This window comes from Lissotriton helveticus, chromosome 4_1 (genome assembly GCF_964261635.1).
Source record: "Lissotriton helveticus chromosome 4_1, aLisHel1.1, whole genome shotgun sequence".
Classification (NCBI taxonomy): Eukaryota; Metazoa; Chordata; class Amphibia; order Caudata; family Salamandridae; genus Lissotriton; species Lissotriton helveticus.
Window position 1 is genome coordinate 1921554723 of NC_136063.1, and position 25546 is coordinate 1921580268.

Here is a 25546-nt window from a genome sequence, read left to right on the forward strand (position 1 = left end):
AAGTCGCCCCAGCCAGGAGACACGCAGGGACCACCAGCGCCAAGATCATCTAAGATAGATTTGCGGTAGGATGCCCAATTAGTCTTTGTCCTGGTCAATAATTTGGACGTCAAATTGAGACGCCGATAGCGGATGGTATACATAGCTCATTGAAATGGTGCAAGAGTGTAAAGCTTGGGGGTCCAATTTGGGGATCATGAGGTTTAAGGCTTGTGACTTGGACATAATAATCTTAAAGCTGGAAACCTGTTTAAAATCAATCAGAGCATGAACTACTGCAGGGAGAGACGCCTCTGGGCCGGAGCATGAGCTATAGGTCGTCTGCAAGCATATTCCATTTATGAGCATACCCACCAAAAGGAATGCCGATGATTGACTCTGCCTGCCGCATAGTAATGGCTAGGGGCTCAACCGCTAGAGCAAACAGCAAGGGCAATAGTATGCACCCCTGTCGAGATCCTCTCCTTAAGTGAATTGGCTGTGTGTGTTGAACATTGACCTGAATGGTAACAGTAGGAGCTACATAGGAGGCCATGATTCGGGATATAATACTTGGCCCAGGGTATTTCTTCCCAAGCACCACTCTGAGGAATGGCCATCTAACCCTATCAAAAGCCTTCTTCGCATAAAGTGAGAGAAGGCAAGCAGGGATATTACGGCAATGGGTCTTTTCCACCAGAAGAGCAACCCAACAAATGTTATCCACCCCCTGTCTGTTACGGATGAAGCCAACCTGGTCAGGTTCCATTAGAACAGGGAGATAGGGTTCCAGGCTATAGGAGGCGCATAGAAAAGGATCCTTGCCAGGTTTAGGAATGAGGGCATTCTCTGCTGCCTCCATCGTTGAGGTGAGGCCTGATTCAAAGGAGAATTAATTGAAGAGCCCTAGCAGGCGGTCTTGGATGGAGGGAAGATAGGCTCAGTAGAAGGCCACCGGCAACCCAATGGGCTGGGTGTTTTACCAATGGATAAGCCCCGTATAACCCACTGCAGCTCAGCAAGAGTAATAGGGGCCTCCAGCAGTTCAGCATGCGCCCAGTCAATAGGGTCCCACAGACAGGAGCCGAGGTAGGAATCTATGAGTGCTTGTGAGGCATTTTCCTCAGACTAGAGAGCTTAATAAAAAGTGTGGAATGCCTTTTGTTTCGCCTGTTTGGTAGTGGGCCAACGATCAGTGTCAGTCATAATCTTAGCTATGTGTGTACAAGCATGTTTCTGGTGTAGTCTACCGGCCAGAAGCTCTCCCACCTTATATCTCCCTTTGTGATAACGATGTTTTAAAGCAAGTAGGGACCTCTCTGCTTTATTTGTTCTGTGTATGCGTAATTGGCCTCACAGCAAGGCCAGCTTTCTCCTACTGCGTCAAGAGGGGGCAGACGGATCAAGTGCTCAAGAGCCTTAATTTCCGATGTTAAATTAGTCTCAACCAGTCTGGATTACCTCTAGTGGGCTATTGTAATAGAGGAAATGACACCCCTGATGGTGGCCTTAAAGCCATCCCAAAGGATGTGGCCCGTAGTCTCCGGAAGATCGTTGAGCTCATAATAATCCGTGATGCCTTTTTGAATTTCCGCAACTTATACCGGATCCCTAAGAAGGTGTGGAGGAAATCGCCAGTGCGGCCGTCCCTGTCTCGAGTTCCCACCCCAGTCCCACGCAGCCTCAAAATTTGCATTATTAGATTTGGATATGGCTGAGATGAAGACAGATTCCAGCTCCTGAAGCAGAGAGTGGGTGATGAAGAGGTGATGTATTCTGGAAAAGTATGTGTGTATTGCACGAATAATCATGAGCATCAGGTTGTCTATACCCTCAAGCATCTATCAAACCCAGGTCTATAAGTTCTCTTTTGAGTGCTGCTGACATTGCCTCAGTGCCCTGGAAAGAGGTGGCAGTGCAGTCAAGCTGGGGGTCCCACACTAGATTGAAGTCCCCATCCATTATGATGTCACCAATCACAGCCCCTAGCTGTTACCGCAATAAGTCACAAAAGAAGAGTCGACATTTAAAAGTTGGAATAGGTGGGAACCATGGTGTATAGTAACTTTCACATAGTGATCATTGACATTGCGTACTGTCTTCAATATCTGAGTGCAGACACCCGCCTTGCACATGATGGTCACTGCTGCTCTCTTGGTAGGGGCGTGTGTGCTGAAGCAATGCGGGTATTTTGGGTGAAATATACGAAGAGGGTCCTCCCTCAGGAGGTGAGTCTCCTGGAAGAATACAACATCAGGATCCTGTAAAAGGAAATATCGCCATATTTGCCTTCTCTTATTAGGGGAGTTCAGTCCCTTCACATTAAGGGAGAGTAATCTGGTATGTCATGTGGGACTAATTGTAAACAGGAGTAGATAGAATAATGGAGCTATAAGGATTGTATGTAAAAATATACCGGAATGTAGTACAGAAATAACCCATCAGAGTAAGATTATTATCCTGTGTGTGGGTCCTAGACCAGGGCACAGTTGGGGGACAAGCCATTTGGACAGCTCGAGTACATCAAAGGACCCGGGGTGTGGCAGAAGTAGATGTAGGAATTAGACAATTGTGGGGTAAGCTCGGGGACAACGAGAGAGGATCCCCTACAGCAGTGTAGTCAACCTGAAATAAAATAAGGTTAGAGAAAAACCACAAACATCATGTGGCCAACAGGTCCTAACAACTCCATTCAAGTCCTGTCATGGGCACATTGGAGAAGCCACTCTCCAAGGGTAAGTATCAAGGGGTACGGCCATATATAGCATGGGATCATTGAACAGCAGTGGGCACATTCCGTTGTCAAACAGATAAGATAGCGTAGCAGTGATGTCCTCTGCAGGCCCCAGACCTCTGCAACCATCGGAATCATAAAACAAGTTAAAGAGGAAATGTATGTGTGTTAAATGATGTCCCTGGACCTTCAAGGTCCATTGCAATATAGTGGCTCCATGCCTAAGCCACTTCGTGAGAACCCAGATGCATGTCATGTGGCCACACAGCTCCGGAAGATCCAGAGCCCGCTCACAAGACTGGGGTACTCCAGAAAGGTAGGTACTGTGAGATATTACTTAAATTAAGTCATGAAGGTACTGAGGCAAGTCACAGAGAGCCTGCACCCGATAGAGCTAGACAGGATTGTCTATCCATATCGCGATGGTGTTGTACAATGTCCTTTTTTGTTTCCAGGGAGGCCATGGCTTTATCATTTTTATTGATGCAGCGGCACTATGGACCAGATGGGGCACAAGAATTCTCTGGAAGGTGTCTGTGGGGGTGACTCAATGCCTTCAGGTGGATCCATTTTAAGTTTATGAAGTTTTTTAGCTTCCATTAAAGAGCAGATAGCTCGTCTTTTGCCCTCCCAAGTGCACATGATAGTGAATGGGTGGCCCCACTGGTAGCAAACATGAAGCTTCTGCAGTTTGTTCATGACGAGCGACAATGGACAGTAACAGGGGAGAGGTCCTGAAATAGTTTAATCTTATGGCCACGGAAGGTAAGGCTGTCCTGTTCCTCGCAGCCTTCAAGATAGCCTCATTTACAACAAAGAATTGGACCCGTGTCAGAATATATGGGGCAGATTCTGACCGTCGCTCGGAAGGAGCCACGCAGTGGGCAGATTCTGACCGTCGCTCGGAAGGAGCCACGCAGTGGGCTCTATCTAGTGCGTGTGGTGAAGCATCATCATCCCCACAAATTGCATGGAGGAGTTCATGAGTGTAGGCCATTATGTCACTCCCCTTATTTGGATGTTATTTTGCCGGCTTCGATTTTCAAAGTCCTCCTGCTTCATTTGGAGCTTGATATGCTGTTCTTCCAGTGTTGCCACTCTTTGCCATGGCATTTCCTGGTACTCGGTGTGGGCATCGGCTGTGCGTTCCAGATGTTCCCCCCTGTCTTCTATGTCTGTGACCTCACAACGGAGATCTTTCAAGCAGGTTTTAAAATCTGTTTTGAGGGAGTCAATTTTAGTACGGATTTATCGTAGGAAATGGTCCATGTAGGCTGCGAAATAGGTGTTGATGGTGTGTCTTTAGCTGCACCAGAGATCGGGGAGCGACCGGGTCCAGTTCTGGCATAGGTATTTTATTCCATAGCGAGGTAACTGGAATGTCCCTAGTAGATCTCACAGGTGTGTTCCTCACTGTTTTGCCAGGAGGCATGTTATCCACCAGTAGAAGGTGCAGAGCTGCAGTTGATACAGCAGACCTGGGCGGCACTCACAGTTGCTCTAGTAAAGACTATCTCTAAATGAAAAATAACAAATAGAAATGCCAGTGCTGCCACTTATCTTTATCCTTATTCGAAAAGAAAGACAGAATAAAACAAGTCCTTCTCAACTACTCTTTCCGTTTGAGTTAATCTGTTTTATTTTCAAAAATTCTTTTGCATGGAAAAATTTCAACACCACTTCAATCCATCAAAAAAACATTCTTTTCTCCCCAAAACACAATAATAACTACACCTTGTTTTTGGAACTTAATCTGTGTTGCCTTTATCACAGACTCTCGTCATCATTCTCCCTGCCATACACACCGTTAGTGACCCATTTATAATTGTGTTGTGTTCATTCTCACATGCCCACAATCATTCTTACTCATTCACACTCATACTCTCCCTAAAAAACCTAAACAAGATATTTACATATAAAGCAATGAAAATTGTTTTAAATGGTTCCAACAAAACCTAGTTTCAACAATAGGCCGTAAAAATTTCACAGGGCAATGTAAATCTTAAACAAATAACTTTGCTAGATTGGCCTAAAATATTGTGGTCGACGCGGTTCGAATCCCTTTTTCAAGGAATTCTCTTTAGGACCCAAGATACTCTGCTCAGACAAACAAATGGACTCATGTAGACCTTTCTGGTATCTTATTTGAAAGTTGTAGGCACAGCGTGCTTAATCGGGGGCCACTTCCCCAGGTTTTAAACGTGTTGATACTATTATGTTGGTTGATTGTTGGAGACCGCGACCATTCACTCCGGAAGAATTCGGGTGTGTCACACACCCAAATTCTTCTGGGGTGAATGGTCGTGGTCTCCCCTTCGTTGTTAAGTAAAAACTCCAGCCTAAATCAACAACGCACAAAAAGCACAGAGCTGGAAGATTTAAATCATCCAACAGAATAGTATCAACACGTTTAAAACCTGGGGAAGTGGCCCCCGATTAGGCCCTCTGTGCCTACAATTTTTAAATAAGTGGTCCGGGTACCAGGGCTGACTTTAGTGCTTGTGATGCCTTGTGCGACAATATTTTTCTCTTGCCCCCTCCCTCCCAATGACCTCCTTCTCCACCGATTCCCTCACTATCACCCTCCAAAAGTACCTCTTGTCTCCATAGCTCCTCTCTCATATACATTGCATTTGTATTAAAGCGCTGGTTGGGTTGGTTTTATTAATAAAAGTGTATTACTACCCAATAAACCCCTTTTAGCAGCATTAGGAATTAGAGAATGAAAGACTGGGGGAAAAACATAATGTGTTAACTTATACTATGCAGTTTGCATGTAGCTTTTTGATGACTTCATAAGTTACTGTGCTATATTAGGATTGTACCTATGAACTACAAGTAACAAAATGATATCTGTGACAAAAGCAGTAACCCTCTAAGCTATCCACATAAAATACAGTTCTTTTATTTCAAAGTACACATTCTTTTCAGCAGGCATATTAATTATCTGCGCTACTTTACGATGAGACAAACTGCCACTAAACAAAATCATCTCACCCCAGCAGGAACATTAATAACCAGAGTTATCTTGACAATTTTATTGTCATCTGAAAACTTTAAGACACACAAGGAGCTGAGCAGCAGGTGCTTTTAAACCCATACTTTATTTCGAAAACACAGCCCTAAAGCTGGCCTTGCCGGGGAACCTACTCAGGAGGTCAGGTCCTCGACTGCTTAAAAAATTAAATAATATTAACAGATTAATAAAGTGTATATAAATAAACAAAAAAACTGAACATTACTAATTTTACAACTTTCTGTAAATGTGAAGGAATTTGAAACTGGAGATTAAAAATTAAGGGCCCGATTCCGATGCTGTTGGGAACTGCTCCGACTGTTGGTCGAAGCCGCAACGACAGCACGGAATTGCCCGTTCGGATTCCTTTGTGACCGACCCATTTTGATGGGGTTGTTCGGAACGGAATCCGAATTGGTTTTCAGAATAGCCTCCGACGAGCTCAGAGAGCCTGTCCGCCATCGGAAAGCTGGCAGTAATCCCCCAGCCCGTTCTTTCCGGCTGAGGAATTACAATGGCAGCTTCCCACTGCCTTTCTGTGCCGGCCTATCCGACACAGAAAGGAATTGTCTTTGGGGGCCCCCAGTAGGGCTCCCATGGGTGCAAGGCCGCCGAATGGCGGCCTATGGGGTACCTATGGTGCCCCCCTGTTCATCCCTGCACCCGGTGGCAGGCACCCTCAGGGATGAACTGCTCTTCTGCTCTTTGCAATGAGAGCATGCATTCTGTTCGGAATGCCTGCTCCCATTATAAAGAATAGGATTGCGACCAAACAGGGTTCTGGTGCATCCTACTTCCGGGACTGGAACCGACGACAGGATGTCGTTCTGTTACAGTTCCAAACCGATTTCGGATGGAATCCGGTCCCTCTGACATTGTGATCGGAACCTTAGTTGGTATCATCAGATTGATTCGTGGAACAGTGCATCAAACAGAATGTAGTATGGATGATGGGTTGCCTAATTGAGTTTGGAAAATCTCTGATTTTTTTATATTTGTTGTGAATTAAATAACATATTTTATAACTATTGTGTTGTGGTTCAAATCATTGAAATAGCTTAGGCTGGGGCCTCTGGTTTCCAGTAATAACCCAGTGGGGGTCCCCTAATCCAATAATTATTCAGTGGGGGTCTACGGATTCCAGTAATGATTATGTGGGAACGAGGGGATCCACTGAAATCAAAAGGTGAATCATCAGTACCAATATCCCTAAAGAGTCTGGTTTTGTGACTTACCCATTGCTGCTGGGATTGTTGGTCAACTTCACTGGAAGAGTATTTCATTATGGTAAGGAGGCACTGTGGCCAGAGAGAGAACAATCCATATCCATGGTTCATTTCTGAGTTATCTGCTTGTTAGGGCTATAGTGTGTTTTATATATTTTTCAGACTAGTGTAGTCAGAAATTGTAAAGTAATGTTTATTGAATTTGCCTTCTGGGTGAGTTCAAAACAGTTAGAATTGAACCTACATGAAATTGCTTGCTTTAGTATGTGCAGTCACATGAAAATGGGAGGAAAAGTGTCTGATTAGGTGTTCGAACAGCCAGTTTGATTGAGGTGGAAAATGTGTGCATGGGATTCCTTTCCTTTCATATGATCAGTACCATAACAAGCATTTGCAATGCAACGGTTTTGCCTTTGACAATGTTAGAGTTATTGGCATTGTAAATGTTAAAATCTTTTTTTTGTTTTTTTTGAGTAAACAGATAAATAAATGGCGTTGTTGTTTACTAGCAAATAGCTTTATTTGTAGCAAATGTTAGACATATTGCATTTGCACTTATACACACACCTAGGTATATGTCTACAGAGACATACACACACACAGAGCTCTCCTACACATATTGACTGGCTTTGTATAGACAACTACACACACACAGCACGAGACATACATAGTTATACAGACATGCACAGTTACACTGTATTATACATACATAGCATCACACACAGACAGCATTACTCAGCTCCTGGACATATATCTTCACACATACACAGTTGCAGACACACACAGCCACACATTGCTACATACACACACATAGCATCATATACACATAGCATCACATACACAGTATCACTTAGCTCTTGTATACATAGCTGCACACATACACTTGTACAGAGGTACACAGCTCGACCTTGCTATAGACACACAGTATCACACACATATAGTATCACACACACATTGCATCACACATACATATAGCCTCACTCAGCTCCTGTACACATAGCTCCACACATACACAGCCACACACAGCATGACATTCACACACATAGCATCACTCTGCTCTTGTACTTATAGCTCCACATATATACAGCCACAGAGACACAGTCAGACATTGCTGTAAGGAAACAACAGATTACAACGACGGAACACGCAAAGAGGTGATCGCTCAACAGTCAGGACACAGAGCATCTTAATCATACAAAAACAAAAGAGAAACAGATCAGATTGATGTAAACAAAGATGTACGGCACCAATAGACAACAACAACCACACGCAGCTGGTTACCTGATCGCAAACGCTGCTTCGAGGCACACGGACAGCGGGAGGAGGGGGGGGGAGGCTGATCGCAAACGCTACTACGAGGCAACACGGGGCATCTTACACCTACAAAATAAAAGAGAAACAGACGACAACGACGGCGGAAAGGGGAGGAGAGGCGAGAACGGCCAAAAGCACTCACGTGGACCAAGACTTCCTCCGGCCGCAGAATGAACAAAAAAAACATGGACGCGACAAAGAAATAAACACCGCCCACCGCCGCATGACGGTTTCGAAAGGGGCGGAAAGCCTAAAATTTGCAGGAACTCCCCCGAATCTGCTCTCAGAATGACGAGCCAATGTCTGTTCCAATGGCTAGCCTCCATTTATGGAGCTAGCCAATGGAAACAGAGGCAGGGACCAAAGCCACTCTATTCTTCTCATAAGGTTTTCCCTGCAGCTGCGCAGTGCGCAGCTCGCTAGGCAAAACCTAAAAAGGGGGTACTTGATGCTACAGGACATTAGATTGCATGCTACCAGAGGGGAAAAAAGTAAAAGAACCTCACATGTTTGATCTTATATTAATCGTAATTTGACGGCTAAAAGAAACAAATTAGTTAAACTCAATCACATTATTTATCTCATTAATGCATTGTTTAAAGGAATACATTTGACAAATTCACTTATCTTTAGATCACATTGAGCTGATCAAACAAAATTCTTCATATAGGTCCAGTAAATAAATTGTGAATTGTAAATGTGCACTGTAAGAAATCTGCCTTTGCTGCATGGTCACCACAGATTGTTCTCCTTTTTCTCAGCTCTATTTTTGTTGATTTAAGAACTCTGTGCACTTTACCCAGTGGCCAAGCAGGAGTTAAGGGCCTCTGCTTCCCTTTTATGCATGGTAAAATGTACTTATTCCTGATTGGCCCATTTAACTTACCTGTAAGTCCCTAGAATATGGTATAAACATTCGCGAGGGCCTGTAATTAAGTACCACTTGTGGTTTGCTGCACCCATTATGCCAGCCACTATAATGGCAATGCAAACATGGCTACATGCCTACCCCCTGTAGCCTGACTGCTGCAGTGTACAGCCTGTACTGCGACCTGTCAAAAACCCATTTTGACAGGTAAAGACCGCCCTTTTTTATATTAGTAAGTCGCTCCTATGTAGCTTTGTAACCCACGAGGCAGGGTGCATAGTATTCAAAAGTGGGATATGTAGAAAATTTATATTGTCATGCCCACACAGTGATAAGGCCCAAAAAGCTATTTTCACTGGGCATGCCTCGAAAAATCTACTCGCCCACTTGCAATGGCCAGTCAGATTTTATCAGGTCAAGCTATTTTTAGCACCTACTACCTCGTTTTGGAGAGTGAACTTTATTTAGCTGGAAAGGAACAGGTGTTCTGCATTCAGAAAGTGAATGAGCAATAAAGATGCCATTAGATCTTGTTTTTATCCTGACACATTTGTCAGTTTGTCATTTTATTACTAGATGCTGCTTGGAAAATGTAGTTTATTTTTCTTTCTCTTACTACATTTAGAGGTTTTTCTCAAGTGAGTTGTCTGACAGTCATTGTGAAACAAAAACACAACATTTGAATAGCTTGTAAATTAATTGTACAAATATTTCAATATATAACAGGAATTACGAAAGCACATTTTTTAAAATTAAGAAAGGTGATGCAAACAAAGATTTACATAGGAGCAAAATAAATCAGAACACTTTACTTGGTGATGTGCAAATGGCACATATTTGCAGAAACTCTATTTCCAAACACTATTGTTTGTACACTATATAGTTTTATCTGGAAAACCACGTCAGTGGGAAATATTGTGCCATTTCAATTTAAAATCTGCTGATTGCAAATGACGATGTTCTACATTTTCATGCTTTAGTTATGCATGTATTAAGTGATAGTTTTTAAACATGTTTTCAGAAACAGTCTGCCCTCACCCTGATGACAATGCTGTTAATCACTAAGAGGCAAGTCAGGGGTCATGTGTATCCTATATGTGGCTAGATTTTTATTATATATGTAGTAATAGTTTAGTTTATTAAATTAAACAAAATTATTTTTTGTGCAGCAGACATGCTGAACTCGCGTATTTGAAGGTGTTCTCATATATGACAATGAAGAAAATGACTGCTCCGTGAATTAAAATATTTGCCCATAATCACATCATTTGAAACCAGTTTATGGGTCACGTACATTACAATTAGGTCGAGTAGAATATTGAAGTCACTAGACCTGTGGGTCTATTAACATTTTAATGATTATTTGAGGCCTGGTGTGGCAGACCTTAACTGTAGAAAACCAGAGTACAGATTTAAATAATAATACTTCATCTCTGTTATGGGACCAGCTAGAAATATAATTAAAATTCTATTTTTAATAGTTACTAAAAATCTGATTCAGTGGTTTAGTTGGATTTGTAGTAGATATTAAAAGAAAGTAACTTTAACCCTGACTAAAGCTCCTGGAGGTGGTTGTATGATATTACAACGCATTCCGTTGCAACGCATGCCTTTACCACGCATGCGTTATAACGCAAATGTCTTTCCCACGCATAACCTTTAGCACGAATATTCCTTTACCACGCATATTTTTACAACGTTTTTCGTTGTAAATGTATGCATGGTAAGGGCATACTCTTGTTAAAGGTTATTCCCCTACCCCTAAACCCTTCTTACAAATACCCCTCGTCTGCCCTTAACCCTAAATTCGGACCCCTTTGTTTTTTTTTATTCTAAAATTCCCCTTACCTCTCCACTCTTGTCTGTTCTTCATGTTCTTTTTTTTTTTCACGTTGCATGTCGTTAAGAGTAAACGAAAGTGAGACTTCTGTTTCCTCTAACGACGTCGATTGCCTTTATCAGCTGCATTTTTTTGGGGGGAGACTCCCCCAAACCCCCTTTTCTTTTCTCCTGTTTTTTTTTTTCCCGGGGGGAGACCCCCCGCACCCCCTTTTTCACAAATAGGCTTTACCACACATGCCTTTACTACGTATCTAGCAGTAAAGGTATGCGTGGTAAAGGCTATTCGTGTTAACCACGCATGCGTTGTAATGCATGCGTGGTTAATGTTATGCGTGGAAACGGGCGCGTTGTAGTGGCCGTTTTCCCCTGAAGGCTAATTTGCATGAACTCTTCAGCAACTCTCCGCCTGTGCTTGGCCTGAATGAGGTGAGAACAAGGTGTGCAGTTCCTCTCAGGAGCTACACAATAGGTCAGCTTGATTGACAGGTTTACCTCAGTAGGCATGCTTGACTCTTCTGAGCTCAGCCGACTGTTCAGGGTGGGGCCTGTAGACATCCTCTTGACACAACAGTATCAATGCAGCAGTACACCCCAAGGCACCCTCCTCAGAACACTTTTTGAACCTGTGGAATAATAGAAGAGCACTGGACCTGCTGTCTGCGATCTCAAAGAGGCCCGAAGGACTGGACTTGTTCCCCCTCGTACCCAGGACAAAGAAATGGACTCCAAGGCTCAGTTGGCTGACCTCCTGTCTGGTTAGCTAAAACACGCTTCAGGAGGCTTTTTCCTAAAGTGACCAGCTGACTAGTGGAATTGGACTGGACTTTGTTGTTGGCCTCTGCTGGATACCGTGTGCGTCCTTAAGTGCCCTCCCCTGAGGTCCTGGTGGTTTTCATAGAATCAATTTCAATGTTTTTCTTTAGAAGAGTGAAAAGTCCCTTTCTGTGTTGGGGCATAAAACCGTTTTGGAACTTTTTGACTTCCATACTCATCACCATTTCTCCTTATTGGATTTTTGTCATTTTTATGTCATTTTGTCTATTAAATTTTACTTTATTAATGCTCTGGTACTGCATAGATACTTTACTGCCCTAAACTAAACCTGTCTGCTCTGTGCCATAGCTACCAGGCAGTGTATTTCAGGTTAATTTAGTGAGTTTGAGAGCTCACTCAGACAAGAGTTGTGATTATTGCTTAAGGTGGGCTGTCGCCCACCCCATAAAATAATCAAATTTCTTACATGCACCACCACCACCACCACCAGTGAATTGAAAGAGTTTTAAATGGAGGAAAATCTTTTGGAGCAAAATTTCTGAAAGGTAGATTTTCTCTTCATTAAATATTTGTGATGTAGAGACAATAGCACTTGCAATGATGCCTTAAACACAGTAAGACCATAATAACCCAGTACTTTAGGTAGACATGGACCACTATAGCTGATGAAAACAGCTGCATGCTTCACTCAGAATGAGGTGGAAAGCAGTGTGCTTGGAAATAGCGTTAGAGTACCAGTGCATCATCGTTGAAAGACGCTCTCCCAACAACATAACAAAGAGGGGAATAATGAAGAACCAAGAAAACCTGTGCATATTACAGTCATCTCATACTAGGTTAACAGCAACCCTTCAATAATGTTTCACCTCCCTGAAGGGTACACAGTAAGGCGGGGAGGAGGAACCTATAAGGACTGGAGATTGAGCGGGGGCTAGAATCACAACAGGGAGGCACATCTCAGTCTAAGTGCTGGAGTGTTCAAGTCTAGGTGGTGTAAGGCATGTGATTTCCAAACTGGAAAAATATTGTAGTCGAGGTGGTAGAGGGTAGAGGGTGAATTTTCCCTCTATGTAGGTTATTCTGTGGGAAAGTGATTCCATGGCTAAGACTTGCCACAGGCGTGTGAACCATAGGGCTGTGGGGGGAGAAGCAGGTTGTTTCTAATGTAGCGCAATACGTTGTTAAGCCGCTCCCAACATATGCGAGATTAGGTTCCACTCCGCCTGCGTTATGGCCTTAAGATGTTGGGGTCTAATACCAAGTAGCATTATCTGGGATGAGTCTGGGTTCGGTTAGCCTATTGTCCCCCCCTAATGTGACTAAGGCTCTCTTTCCAAAAGGTGGTGATGGCAGGGCAAGACCACCAAATGTGTATAAAGTCTCCTTGCGCCGAGGTGAATCACCAACATGTGGGAGAAGAGGAGAAGATAGTGTGCAGACAGGAAGGGTTGAGGTACCAATGTGTCATGACCTTTTAAAGATCCACGGAATATCATGCCATAGGCCCTCCCAATATTTTGTGGACAGCCCATGCCCAGTATCAGTGTGCCACTGTGCTTGATGGGGACCTGGTCGAATGGGGTGGGAGTATTGGAGGACCTATTATGTGCATGCGATGAGCCCCCGGGATCCATTACACGACCTAACCAAGGTCTTGAAAGCCTTTAATTGGCAGGTGGTCCTCTGTATTTTTGGTGGGGTGAGAGCCCAGTAGCGGAGCTGATAGTATTGTAGTGAAGTAGACTCAGCAAGCCAGAACTCTTAGTGACATCAGTCGAATGACTTAACAGACTCCCGCCTCAAATAGGTCCAAAAGGGTGCCGAGGTCAACCTCTCTCCAGTGGTAATATGAATGAGGCTGAAGTGCAGGTGCAAAATCAGGGTTACGCACAAGGGGAGTTTTGGTCGAAGGAAAGGTAGTGAGTCCTCGCTTTACTACAACTTTGTCCCATATTTCTAGGACTGGTTTGGTGGGGATGTCCATATAGGCGCTTCGAGGCCTCACATGTCTGGGGAACTAGAGGGGGTGGCAAGCCACAGCATGGTCTATGTGAAACCACTGCTTGTCGCTTTCATCTACCACCCACTCCGAGACATAGCGAAGGTGAGAGGCCTAATAATGTTCTAGGAGTTTAAGGCATCCCAACCCTCTTCGGTCCTGAGGGAGCATCAGCACTGTGTTGAAAGAGCGAGGACGCCCCTCCCTGGGATTTGGCCATGTTAATCTTGAAGCCAGAGACTGCCTCAAACGTCTGGAGGAAGTGTACCAGCGCCGGTATAGATTGCTATGGCTTGGCGAGGGTCAGTAGGAGGTCATCAGCAAATAAGGTGACCTTGTGGGTTCATCCCCTAAAGGGTATCCATACTACTTATTCTGTCTGTTGAATGGTGGCCACCAGGGGCTCTGTCGCTAGGGCAAAGAGGAGGAGGGGGACAACCCCGTCTAGTGCCCCCATAGGTGGATGACCTTCATTGACTCAAATCCTTGCGATCGGGGAGGTGTACGATGCCAGGATTGTATTAACCATTGTGAAGCCCAGACCTACCTTCTGGAGCACGGCCTTTAAGAAGGGCCAACTGACCCTGTGACATGCCTTCTCCACATCGAGTGAGAGAAGGCAGGCCGTAATGGCATGACGGTGAGATTTCTCTACTAAATCAGCCACACAGTGGATATTGTCTGCTCCTTGCCTATTTTGTATGAAGCTGACCTGGTCTGGGCCAATAAGACCCAGGAGGCAGAGCTCGATACTGTTAGCTAAGATTTTAGTGTATGATTTTGCATCTATATTCAGAAGGGCTAAAGGACGATCTAAGGCACAGAGTGAGTGATCCTTACCTGGTTTCGGAATCAAGGAGATCTCCGCCTCAGACATAGTGGGGGCAAGGCCTGAGGCAGCTGTGTTAAATAGGGCTAACAACCGGTTCTGAAATTGAAGAAGAAACCTAAGATAGAATGCTTCTTTCAGACCTTCTGGTCCTGGGGTTTTACTGAGTGTGTGGCATTTCTTATTTGGTTAATAAGCTGCAATGATAAAGTCTGGCACTGTGATCCAGTGGGGCTTTCAGCTTAAGATAGTAAAAAGCATTCTATTAGGGGCTTTATGAATCTTGACATTTTTTGGCTCAGGGCTAGAAAAGTATACATTTTTCTTGGACTTAACCCATGCACTAAACCAATTTGCACTGCAGGAAGCTGCATTGACATCCGTCTCTCCCACTCAACTCAAAAAGGCTTTTTGAAGACTGCTTCTAGTTCTACTAGTCAACGTTTGAACATAATGTACTGTTTGTCAAAGGTAAAAGTGGGAGGTGGTGATTTCTTCCTGTCGTCCCAAAGTAGCTCAGCAGTACCTGACCTGGAATCTGAACCATGGTTTTTGCTGTTTCTGGGCAGTATTCCTTATGAATCTGCCCCCACTAAATGTTTTAACAGCAGTCTGTTCCAATTTTGGAGAAAAAGGGAACGTATGTCATCTGTGTAACATATGTGTTAAGGAACTTAACCATTTGTTATTTGCTTGCCCCTCACTGACCCTTCATTGCCACTACTTTTTATGGCCAATGTTTTTTAAAGAATAATATAAAATCAGTTGCAACGGTATGAGAATTCCTTTATCACCCAAGTAATGAAGTTATTTGTACAAAAGTCTTGTTTGTTTTAAAAAAAATTTTTTATTAACAACATGAGACATAGTGACCGCCAAGTTACAGTAGACCTCGAAGTGTGGTAATTGCACATACATAGAAGTATCCAGATACACAACATGTGGTTTAACAAACCTATTCTATATGCACGGTATCTGATTGTGGAAATTGATCACTGTCATCTTGAGAAAATAAGAGGAGGTAGAGGCACAGGAAAGGGGGATAAGAGAAGGGAAAACAATGGTATAACATTGTGAGGCATGCAAAGGATCCCCGTATCCATCTGTCCCTTCAGCAGGAAGGGACTGCACTGCGGCCAGTCCTGTGTGAGTGTATTTGTGCAAACGTTAGATGAATTTATATTAATTGGATTCATGCTTGCTGCTATATTTTGGAGTTTATCCTGGTAATATGAATATCAAGGAAATTAATCATGTGTTATTTGTTTGCCGTGCACTACTACAGTTCTCCATCTCATCCTAAGTCCAAAGTTTTTAATATTAAATCAGCTGTGTAGGCAAGGGAACTTTTCAATTTACTCAATATAAATGAGGTTAAGTGCAAATAAGTTAAAAAAATTTATTTGTTATGGTCTTGCTGAGCTTTACGCTTGCTGTTATATCTCGCTTTTATGTGGCCCTCTTTTGGGTTCTAAAACATAAATATAGGATTGTGGATGTGGTAAAAAGGGAGCTCAGGTTAGGAAACATGGAGCGTGATGAAAAACACCTATATGCATATAGTGCTTATGGAGTGCAATACTGAAGAGTTGAAAGGGGAAATAATCCAGGAAGAAAAGGAGGGAAATTCTGTAAGAATCAAGCTATCCTGGCTGATGACGGCTGATAGCCAGAAACCGGTCCTAGGATGCTTGATTCCGGTCCAGGGAAGACATGGCTTGACAGTTCGGGCTGGACTGTTCCCATGAGGCATAGGGTCAAGGCTGATTTGCATATGGCCATGTCTGAACTGGGGTGGCTTGGTGAGCAAAAAAAAGATGGATTTAGGCCCAGATCTCTGTACTGGGGTGAATGTATGACATTGTTCTGCATTCTGTCCATCAACTGTTGTTTTTGCATTTGTTACCCCGAGTGGGACGGGTATGCTCAGACGTGAGTCCCGTGCTCTCCACACCACTGGAGTCGAGCTACCCTGGCTGATGACGGCTGATAGCCAGAAACCTGTCCTAGGATGCTTGATTCCGGTCCAGGGAAGACATGGCTTGGCAGTTCGGGCTGGACTGTTCCCATGAGGCAAAGGGTCAAAGCTGATTTGCATATGGCCATGTCTGAACTGTGGTGGCTTGGTGAGCAAAAAAAATTTAGGCCCAGATCTCTGTACTGAGGTGAATGTATGACATTGTTCTACATTCTGTCCATCAACTGTTGTTTTTGCATGTAAGTGAAGAGGCACCTACCCCCTTTAGGATGCAGGCACCACACCGAAGTTCACATCAGGAATTATTCTCTAATCTCTACAAATTTCCCTGAGATGCCTGCTACATGGAATGATTAACATTTTGTGAAGATCGGGAAGAATTTAGGAAGACTTCTGAAAGAAAGAAAACATTTTAATACCTCTCCCTCTACACAGCTGTCCCAATTTTTGTTGGATTGCACTGTCAAAATTGATACATATTTAATTATTTTTGCCAGTGCCCAAGTACTTTTGAGTAAATTCCTAAGACACATAAAGGATATGCAAAAACAAATAAGCCAAAGGGATTAATGTTGTTCCTTTTTAGTTTGCTCATGATTGAAGTTTAGTTTATGTTACTGGCTACTGAGCATCATATTATGCTGTTAGTGCTAGGATATGACTGTTTCCTGACCTTAGATGAATGCCTGTTGGCGGTGGGATGAGTAGTTAAATGTTATAGTTAATGATTCTAAGATGCTCAAATGGACTGCTAGGGTTCTTTTTCTTGGAGACATGTTTGACTGCAATAAATTGAGAAGAACAGAGAGATTGAAAACACCTATGTTCTAGGAGAGCAAGTGCAGGAAGCACACGGAATTTAGCTCACATTTTTAACAGTTTTGTTGTGTTTTGTAACTGAAGTACTCAGAAATTGCTTCCAACGCTCCGTTGCCAATAGAAGTCTTTAAAGATTAAGGCAAAGAAAATGTTTGCAGCTTGTATCTGTATTGTATGAAAAGCAGGAGGCTCCTAAGTTGGCCCCAAAGCAGCTTTAGAGATAAGCAATGCTGCATAGGAAGGAACAAGAGAAGGTGGGCACAAAATCTGGTCTTCCAAGATGTCCTGCAGCAGGGAATGGCCATATGTTAGGCAGGCATGCAAGCAGGACAAGGTCTTGTTAGACTAGAGGAGTAATCAGTTTCAGGCCCTTGAAGGAAACAGGACCCATCGGCTGTCCATCGTAATTAGGCTATGATCGAGCCTCAACTCAAAACAGTAAAAAGTGAGGGAACAAACCTCTAAACATGAGCAATGGAAAACAATATGGATATTAAGGCCAACCAACAACAACACTATTAGACAACAGTTCATTTAGTTGCACACTTCTGATGAATAAACATTTCCTATAAAGTAGAGTTAGACTCTGGTGTGGGCCTGCGATTGATACCTTCTTTATCTATAGGGCAAATTTTGTGGTTGTCAAAAAATAGAAATTCCACCAACAGAAGTACATGTACATCATTGTGCACATGCCAGTCAAAGGACACAGTCCGGCAGTATGAATGTAACAGAACCCACTAATCGTGGCCTATGAAGTCATGAAAATGCACTCCAGTTGCAATTGATGATAACACACAGTGATCCCAGCACTCACTCAGTGACATACTCACGACCAGGAGTGTTCTAGATGTCGTCAGAAAGTTGTAAGCTCCTAGACTTAACCACTGGCATTTTTTTAAGTCAGCTTTGTGAACCTTAGAAGCATTGAAAGTAAACCTTTGACCCTGTGGTGCAGTGGGAACATGCATTTTGTTACTCGCGGTGGGAAGTTCTGGGGCTGGATGTGCACACATGAATGCAATGCTGGGCCAACCACCAGCGAAGTGAGAGAAAGGCGTTTTTGTAGGACACACCCTAGGCTTCCTTTCCCATATGCCTGGTTGTCCATGTGAAGTGGGAAGGGGAAAACATGGTCATTTCAGAAACATGGTAATTACAGGAACATGTCTGCTTTAATTGCCCATGCACCAACGCTCATTGAACATGTTTCTTTATAAGACCGAGAAAAGGACCCGTTTTTGTTGGCCCAGTTGGGTTTTCTTACATCCACCAGGATGGAGACCAGGTCACAGTACTTTCACATACAAGGATCATTAAATGTAAGCATATGCTAGTATCAATGCCTCCTGCATGTGCTCCATCTGAATACGGTGTCTGCTATTGTGTGGGACTGGTCGGCCATCTTAGATCTGCTCTTTGTGCTTTCGGGATGTGCCCCTGCCTTGTCGAGCAAGCTGTTTGGTGTGCGTTTTAGTCAGATGATCGATGTAAACCTTTCTTTTGACAGGCTGGCTGGAAGGAAAACCATGCAACGTTCATGGACGAACTGAAAAACCTTCAGGCTTCAGGACTGACGACACTCGGGCAGGCACTGAGATCATCCTTTGATCTCTTAAATGTGAACAGATTAGTGTCCGGAATCGACAATTATGGACAGGTGAGAATCTGTTCTATACTGACACTTGATAAACGTCTGTTCTGTAAAATATATTTCAGTCCGGGGGTGGTGATGAGCGATTAAGGAAAAAATGTAAATTTGAAATGTTTATAACAGTAGGTTGCAGCAAGACACAACACACTCTGGCTCTTATTCTCCTGTTACCGACTGAAACTGGAATTCTGAGCAATGCAATTGCAACCTGGGGTTGGGGACAAACTCGGGCGTGCAGACTGTGCATATGTTATATGGGGGCGAGGGGGCGAAATTGGCAGTTTTGAAATTACCTATGGAACTTAGTGAGCAAACACAGATTTCACCTGCAATTTACCTGTTTCATAGGGGACAACTCTGCATTACATGTCAGTTCTGAGTTACCCACTCTGTTGGTAGTTTTGGGTACAAGGTTACTGCAAAGTATTTAGCCATGCACTTGGAACTAAAGCCTAAGTGTGGTCCTCTATAAGTGGCTATACAAGCTAGTGCATCCGCTGCCTCCCTCGTGAATGGGGAGGCTTCATACTGTGCCATTGCCGCTCTACTTTCTTGAGCTTCGGTTACAGTTGCAATCAACCAGCAACAACACCAGGCAAGGTGGGGAGTTTTGTCGTTACAGGTGCCTTGTGTGCTCGCGGAGCAATAGCTGGATGGACAGTGTGCTCAGTCTTACAGTAATGGACATCCTCGCCACCCTCTGGAGGAGCAGAGACCAGTGTGGTGGAAATGCATGGAGAATGAGAAACCTAATGGGCCATAAGGCTAGAACACCAGCAAAAAGTGCTAAACTGTTGAAGATTAGCTGACATAGAACTTTAATAATGGAACAGAAGCAGAGTTTCTCTAATATTACCTTGTGGGAATGGCCGCCTCTTGCTCTGTCCCCCTTACCCCTCTCCGCCACCACACCTACCTCTCTTGTGTCACAATGCTTCAAATAGCCAAATAGATTTTAACTTGTGTCTATTGTCACTTCATACTGATGGGGTAGTGATATTTCAATCCAAAATGTCTTACCCGTTGTGCTAGTGTTACAACTATAATTCAAACAGGTTAAGAATCTAATTGTTTTCTCTTTCTGTTCTTTAAGGGGAGAAATCCCTTTTTTTTAGAGCCTTCCATTTTAATTACAATCACTGATGGAAACAAACTTACATCCTCTGCAGGTGTACAAGAAGAGGTAAGACAGATATTTGCAGTGCACTTCCTGGGTTCATAAGAACGGCAAAGTATGAAGATGTTACCAGCACGCATGTCCTTGAATTGTTGTAGTGTGTCCGTCCTTGCTTTGGAAATATAGTAGACCTGAATACTAGGGATAAGACACTCCTCGGAGTGGAAGCATCATTTAGACTGGGGTTACAGCCGAAGACTCAGAATCAAGTGGAGGGTTGTGAATCTCGAACCCCCATGTCAGAGACAACCCATCTACAGGTGTTCAGACAACTGTCAGCTGCAGAAATGAATTAAAAAATAAGGAACCTGCTAAACAAAAACAGTGGGACATAACATAGCATTGTGATTAAGTTTTATTCTCAGGGGCAACCATGCTTCCTTTCTTTAGGCATCTAAAAATAATTAGAGTAGGGTGATAACTATTGGTTCTACAATTTTTTATTTTACAATCTAAAAGCCATACCATTATATTTTGCATAGTGACTAACGCCTAATGCACAGCTTTCCAAACTTTTAATGTTGGTGATACACTTTTTAGACACGCATCTGTTTGCGACACAGTAATTCAGTTTCACTACCAAATAACGAAATGTATGGAGACGCAACATCTCACGAAAACCTTTCATTGGTATTTTTTTAAATATATGATTTGTCAGAACACACATACATTGGGTCTGCAGAATTTTGGCATGCAAAGGGGTAGATACAGATAGAGATGCAATGAGTGTCCCATTGAAAGTATGTGTAAAAGATTTCCAACTATTGCGGTTGTTTTTTTTTTTTTAATGTTTCTTTTTAATGTTTTGGTCAGGCCAGAGAGCTTATATTTGTATCTCCACTGTTCAGGGCCGCCCCATGCACAGCACTGAACAAGCTGCAATTTTATAAAAGTCAGCCCGGCAGTTCGTTTTTTTATTTATTTTGTATGCGTTTTTATATAACGCAGACTTTACCGAAGGCGTCAGAGCGCTTCACAGTAGGAACAGGACTGATATATGAGGAGAAACATTACAAGTGAACAAATTACAAGAGCAAACATTAAGTTACATGAGGCAAAAATGACAATTGTGAGCAAACAAAATACAAGAGGTGGAAAACGGTGCATTACAGGAGGAAAAAGTGACAGGTGCCCCACAGTGGTGCAGACATTAGGTACCGCCGTTTACATGGCTCTCTTAGGGGGGTCTCCTCCATAGCTCCCGCTCTGTGGCTCACTCCTGCAGCCCAGGCCACGGATCTCTACAGCAGCAGTGCTCTTCCCTCTTTTTTTTTTGCAGAGTTTTATATAGCGCGAACTAGAACCGAACCGAATCAGTTATCAGAGCGCTTTACATAGCACCAGTTACGTTACATGAGGACACACTTTCATTTTAGGCACGGGGAGATTAAGTGATTTGCCCAGAATCACAGGGGGTTTTTGGCGTCGTTACCGAGACTCGAACCCAGATCCCCAGGTCCGAGGTCGAGCGCCTTAGCCGTTAGGCCAACCCCTCTCCTCTTTGATCACAGCGACGTGCCCTGTGGTATGGCAGATGACGGCTGATCATGCCCACACCTCCATCAGGCGAGCAACGCCACTTGGACTCAAAAGGCTTCAGCCCCCCTCTCCCCATCCTCCCCCCTCGTGTGTGGCAGCCCGCAATGAGACACCTTCCCGTGCACACACACAACCGCACCTGAGCACTTCACACGTCTTAAAAGAGCTTTTGCTAGTTAATGAGGCTTTGATGTCGCCCCCCCTGCTTAGAGCCCCTGCAGCTCCACTCTGCCTTTTGTTTGAAACTTGACTCTAGTTGCACCCCTGACCTCCTTACACCATGTGGCGCAGTACCGTCCTGCATGATTAGTCTCGTCGTCGTACTTTGAAATAATACAAAAGAATGGACACAAGCGCGACACACCCATACATGGCAAGCGACACAGTGGAGTGTCGCGACACATAGTTTGGAAAGCTCTGGCCTAATGTGAAATGTTCCCCAGGTGGGAATGAATGTTGTTGAGAAGCCCAAGAGACTGATCCATCTCGCAGGAGCTCAGCACTGAAGGAATACATCTGAAAACTGTCGGAGACAATGTTTGATCAAAGACAAGTGCCCTATTCTTCCTGAAGAAGGAGATTTGCCGAGATTGCAGCAACTCTTGTCCTCCGAGATTATAATAATTGAGAATAGTTACGATGCTTCCCTTAATTTCAAATGCTACATCTTCCCTATGAGCAAGTATTAAGAGCAGAGACAGATACCTGCTTCACCAAATAAGTGTTGAGTCACTAATTGGAGCCTATTATCAAGATGTGAACAGTGACGTTCAACAAAAGGCCTATAGACTATGGTGAACACTTACTGGGAGGGTGTTGATGTACGCAAGAACTTGATGAAGGCCGGCCAGAGAGACCCCAAATTATTCAACACCACAGGTCCTTCATTTCTACTGAAATGCTTTGGGTCTGAATGCTTTGCCTTCCAATCTTTGCATAATATATTAGGCCATAGCTTACACTTACACTTGCCTGTGGCCTTCGTGCCACTTTAGTCAACTGTCCTAAAAGAAAAAAAAGAAAATTAGATGATCTCTCCAGTTACCGGGTATTAACTGAGTTATGCCCTCCCTCCAGAGTCTATGCAAAGATATGAGTCAAACTAATGGGCAAAAATTGTTTTGTTCTATTTCGGTATTTAAGAAGGTGATGTCAATAGTGCCTAAGGCGCGGGCATTAATGTTGATGGCAAAGTGTTTATTGCTGATCTGCAGTGCTACCCCGCTATGTGATTGTTGATTGCTTGACTGCCTTAAACAAAGTAGATAGAGCCATATTGCAGATCAAATGTTTTGAAATGGGGAACACCAAAAAGCTTAGTAACATTCATTGTACAAGAAAACCAAGGTACTAGTGAGCAACAGAGTCCAGACTATGGTTACCCATAGGAGTAGAGTGCACAGTGTTGCGTATCTCTGCAATTTAGAGTTGGAATTTGCCAAAGTACCTTTGTTTCCTCCTGCGATTGAGCCAAAACATGAAACAGCACTGTTTTGCAGACTGCGTCATCTGTGATCAGACCTTCTAGTTACCTAGTCATTGACGTGGCTAACACTCAAACTGTGATGTTTTGAGGAAAACACAGTTTAGGGCAATGGATTTTTGGATTTAGACAGTTTACTCGTACCAAAATATATAGATTTTTGCAAACTGTGTACTTAAGTAATGCAACTTAGTCCCTGGAGCTGGAAACAATGGAAAAGTCCACCAAAGCATAGTAGATTTTATGGGTCTTAGTTTCTCTCCGTTATTTAAGACAGACCTATGGTACGCAAGTGTTTCTAATTAAAAAACTTTAAGTACTCTGTTGCTGCCACGCGTAGTTCAGTATTTGAAGAAGCTCTTTGTGGTACAGAAATCAACATAAATGGAGATGCTACAGCTGAAGTTGGGACTTATTCCATTTTGGCCCAGGGCGCTGTCATTACTATTAAATTTGTATTTTTGATTGTCGCTGGCACAGACACATTTCTTTCGTTCTTTGATTTATTGTCAAAAACACACATGCCAAACATGGTGTTTTATAATTAATTTTGTAAATTGTACGTACATTTGATATTATCTACGGGAAAGTCATTTTGTGCACAATGTTATGATGGATGGGTTGTGGTGATCTGCCATGACATTGAACTTGTTACAAACCTAGGTGTTAGAAAATGTTGTATGTTTTAGGTTTAGTTAAGCTCAGTGCAGTGTTGTCTGTCACAGAGTAATCTATAGTATGGGAGTCTTTTGTCAAGAAAGAGACTGCAGTTCATTTTTTCCAGGTAATGTCATTTTGTAGCAAAAACGCAACCTTTCGATTGTTTCATACATTTTTGGTACATGAGGATGAAAATGTACCAATGTAATAATGAGCTTGTATAAACAGGATGTTCTGGTCACTGTTGTGCACTTGTAAAAAGTTTCCCCTTGAGATATACAAATTGTGAGTTTATTTTTGTGTTCATATTTTTCTATATGAATTGTTTAAACAGATTGTAGATTATGGGTAGAAAGTGGTTTGATATTAAGTCATTGATATCACACTGACTTTTTTTATTCCACTCATATGCTGTCAAACCGAATATCTTCTTATATGTGCTGAAATATTTTTTAAAGCCCTTCTGCCCCATCGTTAGCTGTGTTAGGATCCTAAAGCGCACACTTTTATCATCCTAACTGTAGTACATATTCTAAGGTACCTTACCTTGACCTCTTAAGTAATTTTTCTTGCAAAGATTGTTTTTAGACATTAAACATGGCCAATATTGCTTAATTGTGGTTCATTAAATTTCATGGAAATGTTGCATAAATCTGCCTGTGGCACAAAATGTGATTAGCTGGTATCTTGCATAATGTTTCATGAGGAATACCAGCAGGACACTGGTTTGAGTAGACCATGTCTCTTTGAGAGACATTTTTTGCTTGAATCCAATCTCCCTAGGAGGAAAAAAGCAACATCACCTAATGCAACTTTTTGTGGAATGCCATGTAATGCAAAATGTTGGCATTTGACACATTTCATCACTAAAATGTACATTTCTTTCAGTCCTGGCATTAATGTCTTCTATGAAATGTTGCTTTACACAGCTTCACCTTCCCTTAAATTCTCCTTTACCTGGAAGTGAACTTACCAAGGAACCTTTCCGCTGGGATCAGAGGCTGTTTGCGCTGGTGCTGCGTCTTCCTGGAGCCTCGTCGGTCGAGTCAGAGCAGCTGGGGAGTGTGCCAATGGATGAGTCTGCAATAACACAGATGTGTGAAGTCACAGGAGGTATTTAGACAGGAAGGTCTTGTGATTACATTCAAATGACCATTAATGGCCTGACCTGTTATCTCAAGTGTTGCCGTGAGGTCCTGCATGCTCAGACTCTTGTTTGTGACTTTGCACAGAAGTTCAGACTTTATTAACCTTGTTATGGCTTTTAAGATAAAAAGTAACGCTAACCGAAATGTGTTTGCATTTCTGCTTCTTATTTGCATTAAGTAGAAATGTTTATGATGTTTTTTAACATTGCTGGATTTGGAGTCGTCGCCCCTTTTTTACAAAGCCTGCTTGTTTTCCCTTTATCTGCCATTAGTCGTTGCACAGATCCTCTCCTTTGCCTGTCATATATGACAACAAACTCTCCCATTGCCTTCCATTGCAGCAGGAGGGTCTCCCTAGCGCTTCCATTTCTGCTAATGAGAGCTGTCATGTGGCATTCTGCCTCAGTTCTTAGACATGTAAGCAGTCTAGTCCCACCAATAGAGCAGGTAGGAATGAGATGTATAAAGAATGTAAGGAGGTTAACAAGTATCTGAAAGAAACAGGTT

General features: G+C 43.1%; 1 protein-coding gene across 2 annotated transcripts in view; it reads left to right on the forward strand.

Annotated features, from left to right (window-relative positions):
* Window positions 1-25546, forward strand: part of LOC144829436 (integrator complex subunit 6-like) — a 403536-nt gene that overhangs the window by 40053 nt on the left and 337937 nt on the right. For both annotated transcript variants that reach the window (XM_078688577.1, XM_078688578.1), the window contains exons 3-5: window positions 18889-19038; window positions 20126-20215; window positions 24821-25004. In XM_078688577.1, the coding sequence (XP_078544703.1) occupies window positions 18889-19038; window positions 20126-20215; window positions 24821-25004 (424 nt within the window). The remainder of the gene's footprint in view (window positions 1-18888; window positions 19039-20125; window positions 20216-24820; window positions 25005-25546) is intronic.